At 47.5% G+C, this 16,963-nt stretch overlaps 1 protein-coding gene across 2 annotated transcripts in view; it reads right to left on the minus strand.

Moving 5' to 3' along the window:
• Nucleotides 1–3,746: 3,746 nt before the first annotated feature.
• PGM1 (phosphoglucomutase 1) overlaps nucleotides 3,747–16,963 on the minus strand; it is a 59,660-nt gene continuing 46,443 nt past the window's right edge. For both annotated transcript variants that reach the window (XM_066597698.1, XM_066597697.1), the window contains exons 8-11: nucleotides 12,356–12,491; nucleotides 10,993–11,176; nucleotides 10,631–10,765; nucleotides 3,747–3,993 (exon numbers count right to left, since the gene is read on the minus strand). In XM_066597698.1, the coding sequence (XP_066453795.1) occupies nucleotides 3,904–3,993; nucleotides 10,631–10,765; nucleotides 10,993–11,176; nucleotides 12,356–12,491 (545 nt within the window). In that variant the 3' untranslated portion in view covers nucleotides 3,747–3,903. The remainder of the gene's footprint in view (nucleotides 3,994–10,630; nucleotides 10,766–10,992; nucleotides 11,177–12,355; nucleotides 12,492–16,963) is intronic.

Below are 16,963 nucleotides of genomic sequence, written 5' to 3' on the forward strand. Positions count from 1 at the left end.
CACCTTCACGCTCGCACTGTTCTATCTAGCAACTATTGGTCTGTTAGCTCCTTAAATTTGCAACTGGGTTTTAATCGCCGTCTCTTACAATTGAAGTCCATGTTCTGGGGAGTATCATACTATGGTGTAGTGCATCCACGGCTTACTATTCAAGTCCGCCATTGTTATTACACTATAGGACACCAGTAATGGGATATGGGCCCAGATCCAGCTTTTCCGCTACCCCCATGTATAGGCTAGTTCTGCAGTGGTCGCCAATTTGAAGCTCTCCAGCTGTTGTAAAACTACATCTCCCAGCATTCCCTGATTGGAAGTTGTAGTTTTACAACTTCTGCAGAGCTACACAGTTTGGAGAAACCACAGAACTTTATATTTAACCCTTACATCAAGGTTCTTCATATCCTCAGGACTTTCGAGGACTCTTAAAACTTTTTTGAGCCTTTCGAGGGAGAAAACATTGCCGCTCTATTAATAGGAGAGTCTTTCACGGTTACTAATTCTTAATCCCGGGGAGAAAAAAAAAAAGGCGATATTTGATTCCAGGTCCCTACAGCGCTGATGGAAGCTGAGAGGGCAGATTAGGCCAATGTCTTCACAAGGTGGCCTCTCTCCATCACTAAATGGGAACCTTGTTTAATAATCTTTCACTGGAGGCCGAAACGTAGAGATTTTTTCCCCCCTTTCTCCGCACATGACATTTTAAATGACTAGGGTCTGCAGTATTACAGTACGGCACTGTTACATGCACGTATGATGTCATTAAGAAGGGGGTTAGGTTTAGGAGAAGAGCTTTCATTACCGCTTGGATCATAGCCAGCGCTTTTCAGTCGAGTGTCTACCGTGGAAAATTGGGTTGTTTTGTGCTAGGGTAATACGATCCAGAAAATATGGAAACTTTAAAGAGAGACAATTCACATATCGGATCATCTTAATAAATAATTGGTAGGGTGCCAGAAGGGTTAAATTATCTTTTTGGAGTCATTAGATGGATAGTGAAAGGTCCTAATTGGGAATTTGTGAAAATGGTGACACCTAGTGGCCAGCGTGCAGTCTGCAGCCTTGGCTTGGCTTAAAGCGGAGCAGATTTGGGCAGCTGATGTTATAGAGTAGGGTGGACTGAGAGGAGCCTGGGCCTATGAGCATGGACTAACAACCTTGGAACAACTGTCTAATGTGTATGGAGGCGGCTCAACGTTTCCCTGACAGAGAAGAATTAACAATGTCAAGCACAGTGGTTAAGGCAGCAGTATGGAGTCCCAAGCTCTCACTCACGACCTGAAGGTTGAGGGTTCAATCCTTGCCTGGTTCAGGTAGCCGGCTCAAGGTTGACTCAGCCTTCCATCCTTCTGAGGTCGGTAAACTGAGTACCCAGCTGAGAGTAACCAAATTACCTGAAAGCGCTGCGGAATAAGTTGGCGCTATACAAACAACAAAGTCCCATTACAAAGCTCAATCCAGAACAGGGGCCGTCCGACTGCGGCTTAAGGTGCATTTAGACTGAAAGATGATCGCTCAAAAATCGCTCAAACTGCAGTTCGAATGACAGCTTTGAGCGATCATCTTTGCATAACGCTTAAAGGGGTTGTCTCGAGGAAGCAGTGAAATTTTTTCTTTGCCCAGTCTCCCTAATTAAGCATACATTACTAAGCCCCCCTGTAAATGACTTTTCTAGCTGGTTTGTACTTACAGTTCCAGTAACTTATAAAAAGTTTCCCCAAGATGGCTGCCGGCTCTTTTCCCGTCGCTTGCTGTAGCCCGACGTGCGCGCTCCTGAGACGCTACCAGCTGTGTCTCCCTGACAACCAGACGCCCCGCAGCCGCCGACCGGAACCCGGGATTGAACGCAGCCGACCAGTCACCCACCGCCAGGCAGCAGGTAACCGGCGCTACGCCCCCGGCTCCCCAGCGCTACGCCCCCGGCTCCCCAGCGGTAGGCCCCCGGGGCCACAGCGGTAGTCAGTCACGCGTCACTCCCGTCAGTCCGTCACCCATCACCCATCACTTACCTGGGCGGCTGGGCTGGGCGGCTTCTCGGCACGGCTGGGCAGCTCTGCACCTTCCTCTAAGAGAGGATGGTAGAAGAATGGCTGCTCCAGCGTGCTCCCGAGAAGATACAGCTCATCTGCGCCTGCGCAGAAGAGCTGTAGTGGCGAGCACACTGAAGCGGCTCGTGCTCAGAGCAGAAGACCAGACTGCGCAAGCGCGTCTAAAAAAGCAAGCCGCCAGCGAATTTAGACGGAACCATGGAGACGAGGACGCTAGCAACGGAGCAGGTAAGTGAATAACTTCTGTATGGCTCATAATTAATGCACACTGTACATTACAAAGTGCATTAATATGGCCATACAGAAGTGTATAACCCCACTTGCTGCCGCGGGACAACCCCTTTAAGTAGCTTATTTAGGACCCTGCTGATAATTCAGAACAAAGCAGCTGTATTGTATATGCAAACAGCTGCTTTGTTCTCGTGGTGTCCCGCTGAGCTGACAGCGGGATACCAGCTGGAAGAATGCCATCAGTGCCGCCCGCTGAGAAAATCAGCATGCGGCGCTGAAAAGGCTCATTGCTCATTTCCAGCTTGCTAGAAATGAGCAATGAACAAACAGTGCACGATGGCAGTGCGTTTAGACAGAACGATTATCGCTTTTGAGCGATATTCGTTGTGTCTAAATGGGTATTTACCACCCTAAAACACATAAACCGAGCTAAATATTCACCTGTATTGGGGAAACAGCTCTCCGATGAACAATCGTTCAGCCAACAGTTGTTGAATGTGTGTGGGCAGTTTAAGGCTTGAGGGGCAGAACATGGCACAGTGATTCAAAGAATACCCCAATGCCTCGTCCGCCTGGCCCTGCTCTACACATGGAGTAAATATGGTCTGTACAGTCGTTTGTAATAGTCACTAAAGCGTATGACCAACTGTAGCTTTTACACAAAGCCATTATTGTTCAGGCTTGTGATCGCTGAACGACTTTGTTGGGAGTGTTTACATGAGCCGAAATACCATTCGACAACTAGTTCGGGGTGTAAGGTTCTTGGATGGGTGTGCATTTGAAATGTTCGCCTCTTCCGAACGAATGCCCATTGGACTGCAAGAAAATACGTGTGAGTGGCCTTTGCCTGAATGCTTGTTGCTGCGAGATGTCGCAAGTGATCCGGCAGAAGCCAAAGCAGTAAGACCGCAGCAGAGAGGACGTCTTTAAAGACCAAAACTAGTCAGAGGCTATCTCGACGTTAACTCGAACACATTTGTGTTTTTGGGAACCAATGAGTCTTCAGCGGAAGAGCAAAATGTTCTTAAAAAGAAGATGGGAGCCAACTGGCATTCGTTGTAATGGGCACTATGAAGGGAGTGCACATTTCCCTGCAAACTTGTTGACTAGTCATTGGAAGACAATGATTACCTGGTTATACCAGACAAGCAACCACTGACTATTTTTAGGTGAGCTTAAGTTAAGCAATTGATCGTCGAATGCTTGGTCGTCACTCGGTTGGTGGCCCTTTTTTACATGGAACTGTCACTTACATTGGCTCTGCTGAGCTACTATTCGGACGAAACTTGTCCCAGGTAAAGCCAGCTATTAGTTTTACCCCGATCGTCCCTTCTAGATACTTGGCTGGATGTTATTAGCACCGATAGCTTCACGTGGCTCCACCAGTAAGCTGGACTGTGGAGCAGAACTGGAGTTCGCGGCCCAATTGAGCTCCAGAATAGACACGTATAATAAAACCAGACACAAATCTCCACTTCCAGTGACTTTTACTCTTCTCTCTCTCCATCCCTGGCACATACACCTTTGTGACGGACGTGGCTCGGACACGACAGGGACATTATGGGGACATTTATAGGCATCTAAACAAAAATAATACACTTGTGAGGTTGAGATGGAGCGCGGTGCTTTATGTGATAACCGTCGGGGCTGTGCGGCCGGTCCGTTCTTGTAACTTCGAGAGCTTCAGTGCAATGGTGATGAGGGGAGCCAACATGTCCTGCAGAGAGAGAAGAGGAACTGTTAAAGGTCGTCCATGTGCCCAGTAAGCCGACTATTCCAATGGGGACATCACACACACAGGCCCAGTTGGTGAGACAGTGAAACCAGTAAGGTAAGCTTCACCGCATTTCTGACGTGTAATGCTAGGACACCCCCACCTATCCCTAGCTGCCTTTTTCTATAACTAACTAACTCACACACACCCGTTCCAAAGCCCACACCCACCCCCCATACCCACCCGTTCCAAAGCCCACACCCACCCCCCATACCCAGCCGTTCCAAAGCCCACACCCACCCCCCATACCCACCCGTTCCAAAGCCCACACCCACCCCCCATACCCAGCCGTTCCAAAGCCCACACCCACCCCCCATACCCAGCCGTTCCAAAGCCCACACCCACCCCCCATACCCACCCGTTCCAAAGCCCACACCCACCCCCCATACCCACCCGTTCCAAAGCCCACACCCACCCCCCATACCCACCCGTTCCAAAGCCCACACCCAACCCCCATACCCAGCTATTCCAAAGCCCACACCCACCCCCCATACCCAGCTATTCCAAAGCCCACACCCACCCCCCATACCCAGCTATTCCAAAGCCCACACCCACCCCCCATACCCAGCTATTCCAAAGCCCACACCCACCCCCCATACCCAGCTATTCCAAAGCCCACACCCACCCCCCATACCCAGCTATTCCAAAGCCCACACCCACCCCCCATACCCAGCTATTCCAAAGCCCACACCCACCCCCCATACCCAGCTATTCCAAAGCCCACACCCACCCCCCATACCCAGCTATTCCAAAGCCCACACCCACCCCCCATACCCAGCTATTCCAAAGCCCACACCCACCCCCCATACCCAGCTATTCCAAAGCCCACACCCACCCCCATACCCAGCTATTCCAAAGCCCACACCCACCCCCATACCCACCTATTCCAAAGCCCACACCCACCCCCATACCCACCTATTCCAAAGCCCACACCCACCCCCATACCCACCTATTCCAAAGCCCACACCCACCCCCATACCCACCTATTCCAAAGCCTACACCCACCCCCATACCCACCTATTCCAAAGCCTACACCCACCCCCATACCCACCTATTCCAAAACCTACACCCACCCCCATACCCACCTATTCCAAAACCTACACCCACCCCCATACCCACCTATTCCAAAGCCTACACCCACCTATTCCAAAGCCTACACCCACCCCCATACCCACCTATTCCAAAGCCTACACCCACCCCCATACCCACCTATTCCAAAGCGTACACCCACCCCCCATACCCACCCATTCCAAAGCGTACACCCACCCCCCATACCCACCCATTCCAAAGCCTACAACCACCCCCCATACCCACCCATTCCAAAGCCCACACCCACCCCCCATACCCACCCATTCCAAAGCCCACACCCACCCCCCATACCCAGCTATTCCAAAGCCTACACCCACCCCCCATACCCACCTATTCCAAAGCCTACACCCACCCCCATACCCACCTATTCCAAAGCCTACACCCACCCCCATACCCACCTATTCCAAAGCCTACACCCACCCCCATACCCACCTATTCCAAAGCCTACACCCACCCCCATACCCACCTATTCCAAAGCCTACACCCAAACCCATACCCAGCTATTCCAAAGCCTACACCCAAACCCATACCCAGCTATTCCAAAGCCTACACCCACCCCCCATACCCAGCTATTCCAAAGCCTACACCCACCCCCCATACCCAGCTATTCCAAAGCCTACACCCACCCCCCATACCCAGCTATTCCAAAGCCTACACCCACCCCCCATACCCAGCTATTCCAAAGCCTACACCCACCCCCCATACCCAGCTATTCCAAAGCCTACACCCACCCCCCATACCCAGCTATTCCAAAGCCTACACCCACCCCCATACCCAGCTATTCCAAAGCCTACACCCAACCCCATACCCAGCTATTCCAAAGCCTACACCCAACCCCATACCCAGCTATTCCAAAGCCTACACCCACCCCCCATACCCAGCTATTCCAAAGCCTACACCCACCCCCCATACCCAGCTATTCCAAAGCCTACACCCACCCCCCATACCCAGCTATTCCAAAGCCTACACCCACCCCCCATACCCAGCTATTCCAAAGCCTACACCCACCCCCCATACCCAGCTATTCCAAAGCCTACACCCACCCCCCATACCCAGCTATTCCAAAGCCTACACCCACCCCCATACCCAGCTATTCCAAAGCCTACACCCAACCCCATACCCAGCTATTCCAAAGCCTACACCCAACCCCATACCCAGCTATTCCAAAGCCTACACCCACCCCCCATACCCAGCTATTCCAAAGCCTACACCCACCCCCCATACCCAGCTATTCCAAAGCCTACACCCACCCCCCATACCCAGCTATTCCAAAGCCTACACCCACCCCCATACCCAGCTATTCCAAAGCCTACACCCAACCCCATACCCAGCTATTCCAAAGCCTACACCCAACCCCATACCTACCTATTCCAAAGCCTACAACCTCCCCATACCCACCTATTCCAAAGTCTACACATCCCCCCCATACCCACCTATTCCAAAGCCTACAACCCCCCCATACCCACCTATTCCAAAGCCTATAACCACCACATACCCACCTATTCCAAAGTCTACACATCCCCCCCATACCCACCTATTCCAAAATCTACACCTCCCATACCCACCTATTCCAAAATCTACACCCCCCATACCCACGCACCTATTCCAAAGTCTACACCCCCCCCATACCCACCTATTCCTAATTCTACACCCCATACCCACCTAACCCCATCTATACCCACCCCCCTACACCTCTCTAACACAAACGGTCCCAGTTGGTGCGAGCGTGAAACCAGTAAGGCAGGCTTAACCGCATTCCCGACATGTAATGCTAGGACAGTATACGTATAGAAGGCAGGGGGAAAACTAACTGAAGCGTAAAATAAGTTTTGATTGTAACGGTCCGATTAGAGTTTAGAAAGAGCAAATAGTTTACGTCAACCAGTTCTCGGCGCGTCGTCCTGCTGCGGCACAGCTCTGCATAGGATGCATTGGCGCTCAGCAGCAGTTCATTCGTTCAGCGCCGGTTGTCCATCTGCAGCCGTTCTTCTTTGACGCAGGATGTAGTCGACCTTCATAGCTGCGGCATAAACCGCGTCCTTCAGGTCTCCCAGCACTCGAATTTTACGTAAAGGAGAGCGTTTATGCTGCACCTATGAACAATATCATCACCACGTGCCATAAGGCAACGGCTGCAGTTGGACAACTGACGCCAAACATCTTGCGGCTGAGCGCTAATGCATCATCACGCACAGCAAGAGGACGACACATGAAGAGCTTGGCGACAAACTAAACTTAAATCATACAGCCACAAAAAAAAGCCTAAGGCCAGAATCACACGCACGAGCTTGTGCGAGCAGAGAATACAGCCCATTAGTTTTAGTGGGTAAGTTCACATTTCCATACTTTGCGCTCACATGTTGGTCAAGCACCCTTCGCCCCCAAAAGCAGTATGTCCACCTGAGGGGGCGTTCACATCCTCGGATCTTCCACAACAGAAAATTCCACAGTAAAATCTGCATCAAAATCTGCATTTTGACTCGTACTGCGCTGCGAACCAGCAGCTGATCTGAACCTGCAACGGCGCTCCTACCGCCTCATAATGAGCGCCAACTGCAGCCACATTCCTCCCCTAACCAGCGCTACTAAATGGCGCCGCTGATCAGGTGATGCAGAAGTGGGATCATCACCTGACCAGTGGCGCTTAGCAGTTAGGGCGCAGTATGAGGTGAAAGGAGCGACATTGCGGGTTCAAATCTGAAAAACAGTCAAAATTTGCACAAATTATGTGGATTTTGATGCAGAAACGCTGCAGAGTTTTCCACTGCAGGAGATCCGCAGCATTTCCTCTACATGTAAACAGACCCTAAATCAGTTTCCACCCCGCTTTCCATCCGTACATAGGCTAGCATTACACATCAGCTATGCGGTGAAGCCCACTGTCCTATTTGCCCTGTCACAACATTAAAAGGCCCATTTACATGCAACGATTTAATCGCTCAAAATTGATTCCAATGACCACAAATGAGCAGAAATCGTTACATGTAAACGCGGCCATCACGCACTTTTCGTCTGAAAGATGAAGTTATGGTGAACTTAAAATCTGTTGCTCAGCCACAGTGAGATAAAGTATCTCTCAATAGACTGCATGTTGTGCTCCCCGCAGGAGTCCGGAGATTGCATTGTATTCTGCCTGCAGCCCTGATGAGAACAATGCAGCTGTGCACAAAGCTGTGTGTGTGATTGATCACATGCTGGGTTCTGCAAACAGCTCTAGAGGCCTTTTTACATGCAAATGAAGATGATAAAGTGTTAATGGACATTAGCAGAGATTACAGCGATGATGGTACACATCTGCACCAATGAAAAAAATTACAGGTCAATGGAGGGCCCTCAAAAACCATTTTAGGGACCTAAGATCCAAGCTTAGGGCGAGGACCTCCAAGGTAGTTTTCTTGGTAATACTACCTGCACCACAAGCCGCACTAGAATGGCAGCAGGATCTTAGAGAGGTACACAAGTGGCTCTGGAGTTGGTGTAAGGAGGGGTTTGGGTTCGTAATGGCCCTTTCACACATAAGGAGTACTGCACATTTCTCGCATGCCCAAGCAAACGAGCTGGTGACGTCATCACCAGCACACTTGCGCAGCCCGTTTACACAGGCGGGTCATCGCTGAGAATCGCTCACTTCTCATTCAGTGTTTCAGATTCCTATATATACACCGAGCGGGGAGTGTTTAAACGCAACGCTAAGCGAGCGAGACGCCGAGGGTTTTTATGCCGGCTGAAACGGAATAATGAACGAAAAGTGCGCGATTGTTAGTCGTTGCCTCACGCTTTGTTCGCCGGAACAACTTTTGGAACAGTAATTATCGTTCTGTCTAAACGCTCTTTAATAAATATGCGTAAATCATATATGAATTAAATCAACGTTTTAAGTGATTTCAGGGGGATACCGGAATTTTATCACCAGGACCAGAAGGAATAAACGTGTCACTTGCATTAAGTTTGTGCCCCCACAGCTGTATATACAGCAGTGACTTCACAAAATCGTATTAAGGGTAGGTCCAACTCCTCAACACCCCCAACACCCGTCCACACACCCATAAAATGACCAGTCTAATATCTATCCCCCCCACAGGCCAAGATCACAGGCTGCGGAGCCACATACGTCGTCTTTTATGGCGTTTGACATATTGTTGGATTTTCCAATTTGTAACTACTAGGACATAAAAAAGTGAAAATACTTCATTTATTTTCCTACCCCCCCCACCCCCAATCCCATTTTATTATACTGGACCCGCTACGTGTCAGAGCTGCCTAAAACGACAGGAAACGCGACTGCAGCCAAAAACCACAGCAGAGAGCAGGAAGGAATTCAAGTTTGGCAGCGTGAGGGAGAGACGCTATCTGGGGAGCAGAAGAAAGACATTAGGAATTAAGAACTCATTAAGAGGTTCGAACCCGATGCTGCGCTACGGTGAACCGCGGGTTGCGGGTAACGAGGACATTGTGGGTTTACAAAAGGTTAATTGTCTTAATCCACCCGGGTAGGAGGTAAAACTGATTAAAATGTCATTCACATTGTAAAAAAAAAAATAAAAAAAAGACTAAATTAAGTTATGTGGCTTTTCACACCAGGAACAATTCGCTGGCACGGGAAGTGGCGCAGGTGCGGGTAACCGGAGGAGGTAAAGGGATCCGCCAGGATTGTACATTTCCTGTTTTAGAACCTTTGGACGTAAGAGAAATAGATGAGGGATTTGCAGGTGATCAGCTACACGCAGGTTGAACCGACCCTGATACATATGGAGACAGAACGGGCAGGGACATGAACGCCACGTTGCCACTCCACCGTAGTAGAGCCCAAGACAGGGCCTGGCACGGTACCGCTCCATCCACAAGAGCAGATACATTCCCTTTAAAACACGTTCTACCTATTTTTTTTTTTTTACTAGTTATGGAGTTTGTCTGAGACTTTATTAATGACCTACGCCTGGCATCATGACACTCAGCATCACGGCTGCGGTACCAGGAAAACGGCAAGTGACCGCTACGGCCTCTGACTGGCAGCAACAGTCAGACGACAGCCATTCATTTAATAAGACCAGGAGGACCACGGGAGCGGCAGCACTGAATCATGAGAAGTACGAACGGGTGAGAACCGCTGCTCAGATTATTTTAAAAACATTTGTAGCCTTTTTTTTTTTTTTAAGTCATTGCGCCCAGACAACCCCTTTAAGTTCTAAATCTGGGTTTTTACAACTTGCGCTGGTTTTGCGGATGCAGATTATCCACTTACGTCCTTTGTGTCATGGTTGGAGCTCCTCCGCACAGGAGACGCATAAACAAAAAAATAAAATAAAAACCCCTTTCATTTCATCAAGTCGTCCCAGACATCGGTCTTCTTACATTTCGGCATCTAAGACCCTACCCCTCTACGGTGAGCTTCCAAAAGACCCAACAGGCTTTTAACATTCCATTGAAAACAGCAGTCAATGACCTTTACTTCATAAGCTGAAGTCCCTCGTTTACACATTACTGTACCCACCTGAGGGTCCTCGTAGATTTTGGGGGCGCCCTTCTCGTAGCTATCTATATACAACCGTATAGTAGCTCCGGCGCTGCCGGTACCGCTCAGTCTGAAGATGATGCGTGAGCCATCGGTAAAGATGAGCCTTAGGCCCTAATAACAGAGGTGGTATAATGTCAGCATATTAAACATTACATCAGGCATCAGTCATCACCACAAAGTCAAGTCTTAGAAATGGATGTCAAGACTTCAGAGCAGTAGTCTTACACCTGTGACTCTCTGGGCAATTGTAAAACTACATCTCCCAACATTCCCCTCATCCAGGTAGTCGTAGTTTTGCTCCACGGCTCTAGATACTCTAACACTCCATGCTCACGTACCTGGTTCCGCGAAATACTTCCATCCACTGGATCGCTATATTCAAAATTATCCGCTTTCTCCACAGTGTAAACCTTGTCCCCGACAGATAACTTCTGACCAATAAACGAGCGGTCAAACATGAGCGTCTCCAAGTCTTTCATCATTGTGTTGGCACCTTCAGAATCCACCTCTTCATAGTCGTACCTATAAGGCAGGATAGGAGGAAGTAAGAGGACTGTGCAGAAAAGAATAGATGGAGACCTCAAGAACTAATAGTTACACATTAAGGACCCAAAACCCTTTACAAGATAATTTACTTACATACGTATATTGGTGGAGTCCCTGCGTACGTACATCACACATCCTGAGTTACATCCTGTATTATACTCCAGAGCTGCACTCACTATTCTGCTGGTGGAGTCACTGTGTACATACATTACTTATCCTGTACTGATCCGGAGTTACATCATGTATTATCCTCCAGAGCCGCACTCACTATTCTGCTGGTGGAGTCACTGTGTACATACATTACTTATCCTGTACTGATCCTGAGTTACATCCTGTATTATACTGCAGAGCTGCACTCACTATTCTGCTGGTGGGGTCACTGTGTACATACATTACTTATCCTGTACTGATCCCTGAGTTACATCCTGTATTATACTCCAGAGCTGCACTCACTATTCCGCTGGTGGAGTCACTGTGCACATACATTACTTATCCTGTACTGATCCTGAGTTACATCCTGTATTATATTCCAGAGCTGTACTCACTATTCTGCTGGTGGAGTCACTGTATACATGAAACAATGCCTCTACAGCAGCACTTATTGGAAGGAAGAAAAAGATTTGGCTCCTTATTCCTATTAATTGTTACCAGGCTTAGTAAAACGCTTGACAATGACTTGCAGGAAAGCTACCTTCCAATAGGTGGTGCTCAAGAGGTATTGTTCCATCTTCTCATTTGCATGTTTTCCAGAGGAGCATGCATGGCCTTATAAGCCTCCTAACACGGGCTCGGAAATTAATTTAGTTAATTTCTGACCCACGTGAACATATCATTATTCTCCAGAGCTGCACTCACTACTCTGCGGGTTGTTAAAATAGGCTTGTCAGACACACCTACGAGTTCCAATACTACAAGCAGGCTCTTCATTTTCTACATCTGAACACTGTGCAGCGCCTGGTATACAGATGAGATGACACTTTACATGATGTAAATCACTAGAGCAAGTCCTGTGCAAAGACTAAACAAAAGGCAGAATGTTGGGATATTTCAGCTCTGAAGCCTGCAGAAACGTGAATGCAGCTCTGCAATACTAAACCTGAGTTACTGTCTGTATTGTAGATACATAAAGACCTGGATTTTCACAGAGACCATTACCTGGTGAAGAAATTGCGTCCATATTGTTGCCAGTGATCTTTCAGGATGTCTTCTACGCTCTGTTTGCGTGTAGCAATGATCGATAACCAGGCGAGAACAGCCCACAACCCGTCCTTCTCCCTGATGTGATCTGAACCTGGAAGACATCAAGCAACAAAAACTTGTAGCGAGAAGTTAAAGAGGGATAGGTACAGAAACTGCTAAACTACTACCGTGTTTCCCCCAAAATAAGACAGTGTCTTATATTAATTTTTGTTCAAAAAGGTTTAACTTTTTTACATGTATAGCTGCCTGGACACTATTTAAATTGACTTTTTAAATTAACTGTTAGCAGGGCTTAATTTTGGAGTAGGGCTTATATTTCAAGCATCCTCAAAAAGCCTGAAAAATCATTTTGCATTCTCAAAAATTCTGGAAAATCATGCTATGTCTTATTTTCAGGGAAACAGGGTAGTAGGAGGAAATTATAGTACCAGTGTTTCTGGTGGCGCCAAACAGCTGTATTACATAGTATATCCATTATACACACGGCACATTACATCCTGGTAGCTGCTGTTGGTTTATCCAGCATACAGTACTTTCTACCAAACTGAAGAATGGCTCCTCCCACAGTAGTGACGTCACCGCAGGTCCTTCAGCCCACCGGATGTCTGTGGTGGGGGTAGGTTGCCGTCTCCTGTCAGGACTGCTGAGTTGTGTGTGAGATAATAACGGCTTAGTTTTTCTTATTTTGTTACTTTTGTCCTCCCCTTTCAAGAGCCCTAACTTTGTTGTTGTTCTGTTGGTCAGGCTCTGCGTTTTATATATAACTGTAGGACCTGTGATGATGTCACCAGGGGGCAGAACGATGACATCACCAGGGGCAGAGCATGAGAAGCGGGCGTGCCATAAAGAGACACCTCTACATTAGAGGGGCTCCCACCCAAAGAGATTTATGGCATTACCAGCCATGATCACCCCCAAGATTTGGAGAACATGCTGGTTTTAGTTCAAGCTGCCAATGGAGAGGCGGTCACATTTGTGTGGTCACACTTTAATAAATGGACATTTAAAGGGGGGTATTCCCAAAATTCAGATTTATCACCTATCCACAGGATTAGTGATAAAAATCTGATTAGAGAGGATCTCAGCAGCAAGACCCCCCCACCAATCCCAAGAATGGGGGTTAAACGTCCCCCTCTATTTCACTATGGACTCACTGCACCCGTACAGCGAGGAGGAGATTGAACGAAGAGGCGGTTGTGCATGCGCGGGGGTCGCTCCAATCCCCTTTCAATGAGACTGCCAGGGATAGTGCAGCGCTTCTACTCCTCCATTTAAAAAATGAATGCCACAGCGCCGTGCATGCTCAACCACCGCGCCATTCAATCTCCTCCTCACTATATGGGAGGAGAGGGGCGACATGGAATCCCCATTCTCAGAATAAGCGGTGGTCTCTGCGGTGAAACCCACATCAATCAGACTTGTATAATATATCTACAGGATATGTGATAAGTCAATTTCGGTATTAACACTTGAAAGGAATTTCCTCCCTGACTTTTATCCCTTAGTCACACGTCAGTGGATAAAACATTGCATCGCAGGGACCTCCAGCGATCCGAAGATCTGCAGACACCACGCTAGCTAACATAGTAACATAGTATGTAAGGCCGAATGAAGACAATGTCCATCTAGTCCAGCCTGTCTATCCTACTGTGTTGATCCAGAGGAAGGCAAAAAAAACCCAAGGCCAGAAGCCAATTAGCCCTTTTGGGGAAAAAATTCCTTCCCGACTCCCTAATGGCAATCAGACTGTTCCCTGGATCAACCCCTAACAGTTCCTACCTGCCTATATACCAGGATTGACAATTAACCTAAGATTTATATCCTATAATGTCCTTCCTCTCCAGAAAGACATCAAGTCCCCTTTTAAACTCCTCTATGGATTTTGCCATCACCACATCCTCAGGCAGAGAGTTCCACAGTCTAACTGCTCTTACAGTAAAGAATCCCCTTCTATGGTGGTGATGAAACCTACTTTCCTCTAAGCGTAGCGGATGTCCTCTTGTTACCGTCGTGGTCCTGGGTATAAACAGATCGTGGGAGAGATAAGGGTATTGTCCCCTCATGTACTTGTACATGGTTATTTGGTCGCCTCTTAACCTTTTTTCTAGAGTAAATAGTCCCAATTTTGATGCCTCTCTGGGTATTCCAGTCCCTTCATTCCATGTATTAGTTTAGTTGCCCTTCTTTGAACCCCCTCAAGCACTGTGACATCTTTCCTGAGCACCGGTGACCAGAACTGTACACAGTATTCCATGTGAGGCCTGACAAGTGCCTTATATAATGGAAGGATGATGTTCTCGTTCTTCGCCCCTATACCTCTTTTAATGCACCCCAAGACTTTATTTGCCTTTGCAGCAGCTGACTGGCATTGGTTACTCCAGTTTAGTCTATTATCCACTAATACCCCCAGATCCTTTTCCATCTCACTTTTCCCTAGCGGTACCCCATTAAGTGAATATTTGTGACATCCGTTCCTCCTGCCCATGTGCATAGTCTTACATTTTTCAACATTGAACTTCATTTGCCATTTTTCTGCCCAAGCCCCCATCTTATCCAGGTCCGTTTGTAGCCGCACATTGTCCTCCGTTGCATTAATTATATTGTATAATTTTGTGTCATCTGCAAATATTGATATTTTACTGTGCAGCCCCTCTATTAGGTCATTGATAAATATGTTGAACAGAGTGGGGCCTAATACTGAACCCTGTGGCACCCCACTAGCGACTGTGGTCCAATCAGAGTATGAGCCATTTATTACCACCCTCTGCTTTCTATCATTGAGCCAATTTTTACCCACTTACACACGTTTTCGCCCAGTCCGAGCTGCCTCATTTTGTATATTAGCCTATCATGTGGCACGGTGTCAAAGGCTTTAGAGAAGTCCAGATATACAAGATCAATAGATTCTCCCTGGTCCAGCTTAGAGCTTACTTCATCGTAGAAACTGATCAGATTTGTCTTACATGAGCGACCCTTCATGAATCCATGCTGGTGAGGAGTTATTCCCTTAATCTCCTTGAGGTACTCATCGATGGCGTCTCTCAGAATCCCCTCGAAAATTTTTCCCGTTACTGAAGTGAGACTTACTGGCCTGTAGTTACCAGGCTCACTTTTGCTCCCTTTTTTGTAAATTGGAACCACGTTGGCAATGCACCAATCCAATGGTACTACACCGGTTTTGATAGTGTCTAGAAATATTAGGTATAGCGGCCTAGCTATCTCATCACTTAGTTCCCTTAGTATCCTTGGGTGTAACCCATCTGGGCCCGGCGATTTATCAATTTTAGTTTTCTTTAGACGCTTCCACACCTCCTCCTGCGTTAGATATGAGATATTTTGTGAGGGGTTCGTTTTATTCCCCTGCATCTCGCGTGGCATTTCCTTTTCTTTGGTGAATACACTTGAGAAGAAACTGTTTAGTAGATTTGCTTTCCCTTTGTCATCATCAATGATTTCTCCTGCATTGTTTTTTAAAGGGCCAGCGCTCTCCCTGCAAATCCTTTTGCTGTTAATGTAGTTGAAAAATAGCTTCAGGTTGTTTTTGCTCTCTTTCTGCTTCCTCCTTGGCAGTTTTGATCTTATCTTTGCATATTTTGTTTTTTTCCCTGTATGATTTTAGCGCTTCTTCGCTGCCTTGTTGCTTTAGTAGTTTGAACGCTTTTTTTTTCGTTTATTGCCCCTTACCGTCTTGTTGAGCCACATTGGTTTCCTTTTAGTTGAGTTTCTTTTATTTTTAAAGGGAATGAACTGCTCACATGAGGCGATTAGGATCCTTTTGAACTTTTCCCATTTGTCCTCCGTACTGATATTTTTGAGGATGTTGTCCCAATTAATGTTACCGATGGTAGTTCTAAGCTCATCAAATTTTGCTTTACTAAAGTTTAGTTTCTTTGTCGCTCCCTGATAAGGCTTCCTATAGATTGACAGCTGGAAGTTGATTATATTGTGGTCGCTGTTCCCCAAGTGCCCCTCAACCTGTACCCCCTTTACACGTTCCGGTTTGTTGGTTAGTACTAGGTCCAGAATGGCTCTCCCTCTTGTTGGTTCCTGTACAAGTTGGTTCAGGTAATTGTCTTTAATTACTCTCAAGAACTTATCACCCCTGTGAGATTTGCAGGTTTCGTTCTCCCATGTTATATCTGGATAATTAAAGTCCCCCATGATAATTACTTCGTTTCGTTTTGACACCTCTTCTATCTGCCTTAGTAGTAAGTTTTCAGTTTCTTCTGTTGCTTTTGGTGGTCGATAGAAGACCCCAATCAGGATTTTGTTATTTTTTCCTCCCTGTATTTCTACCCACAGAGATTCCACCTGTTCGTCTCCTACCCCTATATCCTCCCGTAGCCTCGGCTTCAAGTTCGATTTGACGTACAGACATACCCCTCCCCCTTTCTGGTTCCTTCGGTCTCTTCTGAAGAGATTGTACCCCTGCAAATTCACCGCCCAATCGCACTTATCATCAAGCCATGTTTCCGTAATTCCGACTATATCATAGTTTTCATCAGTCATTCTCGCTTCAAGCTCACCCACTTTACCGATCAGACTTCGTGCATTCGTGGTCAT

This window comes from Eleutherodactylus coqui, chromosome 3, assembly GCF_035609145.1.
Source record: "Eleutherodactylus coqui strain aEleCoq1 chromosome 3, aEleCoq1.hap1, whole genome shotgun sequence".
Classification (NCBI taxonomy): Eukaryota; Metazoa; Chordata; class Amphibia; order Anura; family Eleutherodactylidae; genus Eleutherodactylus; species Eleutherodactylus coqui.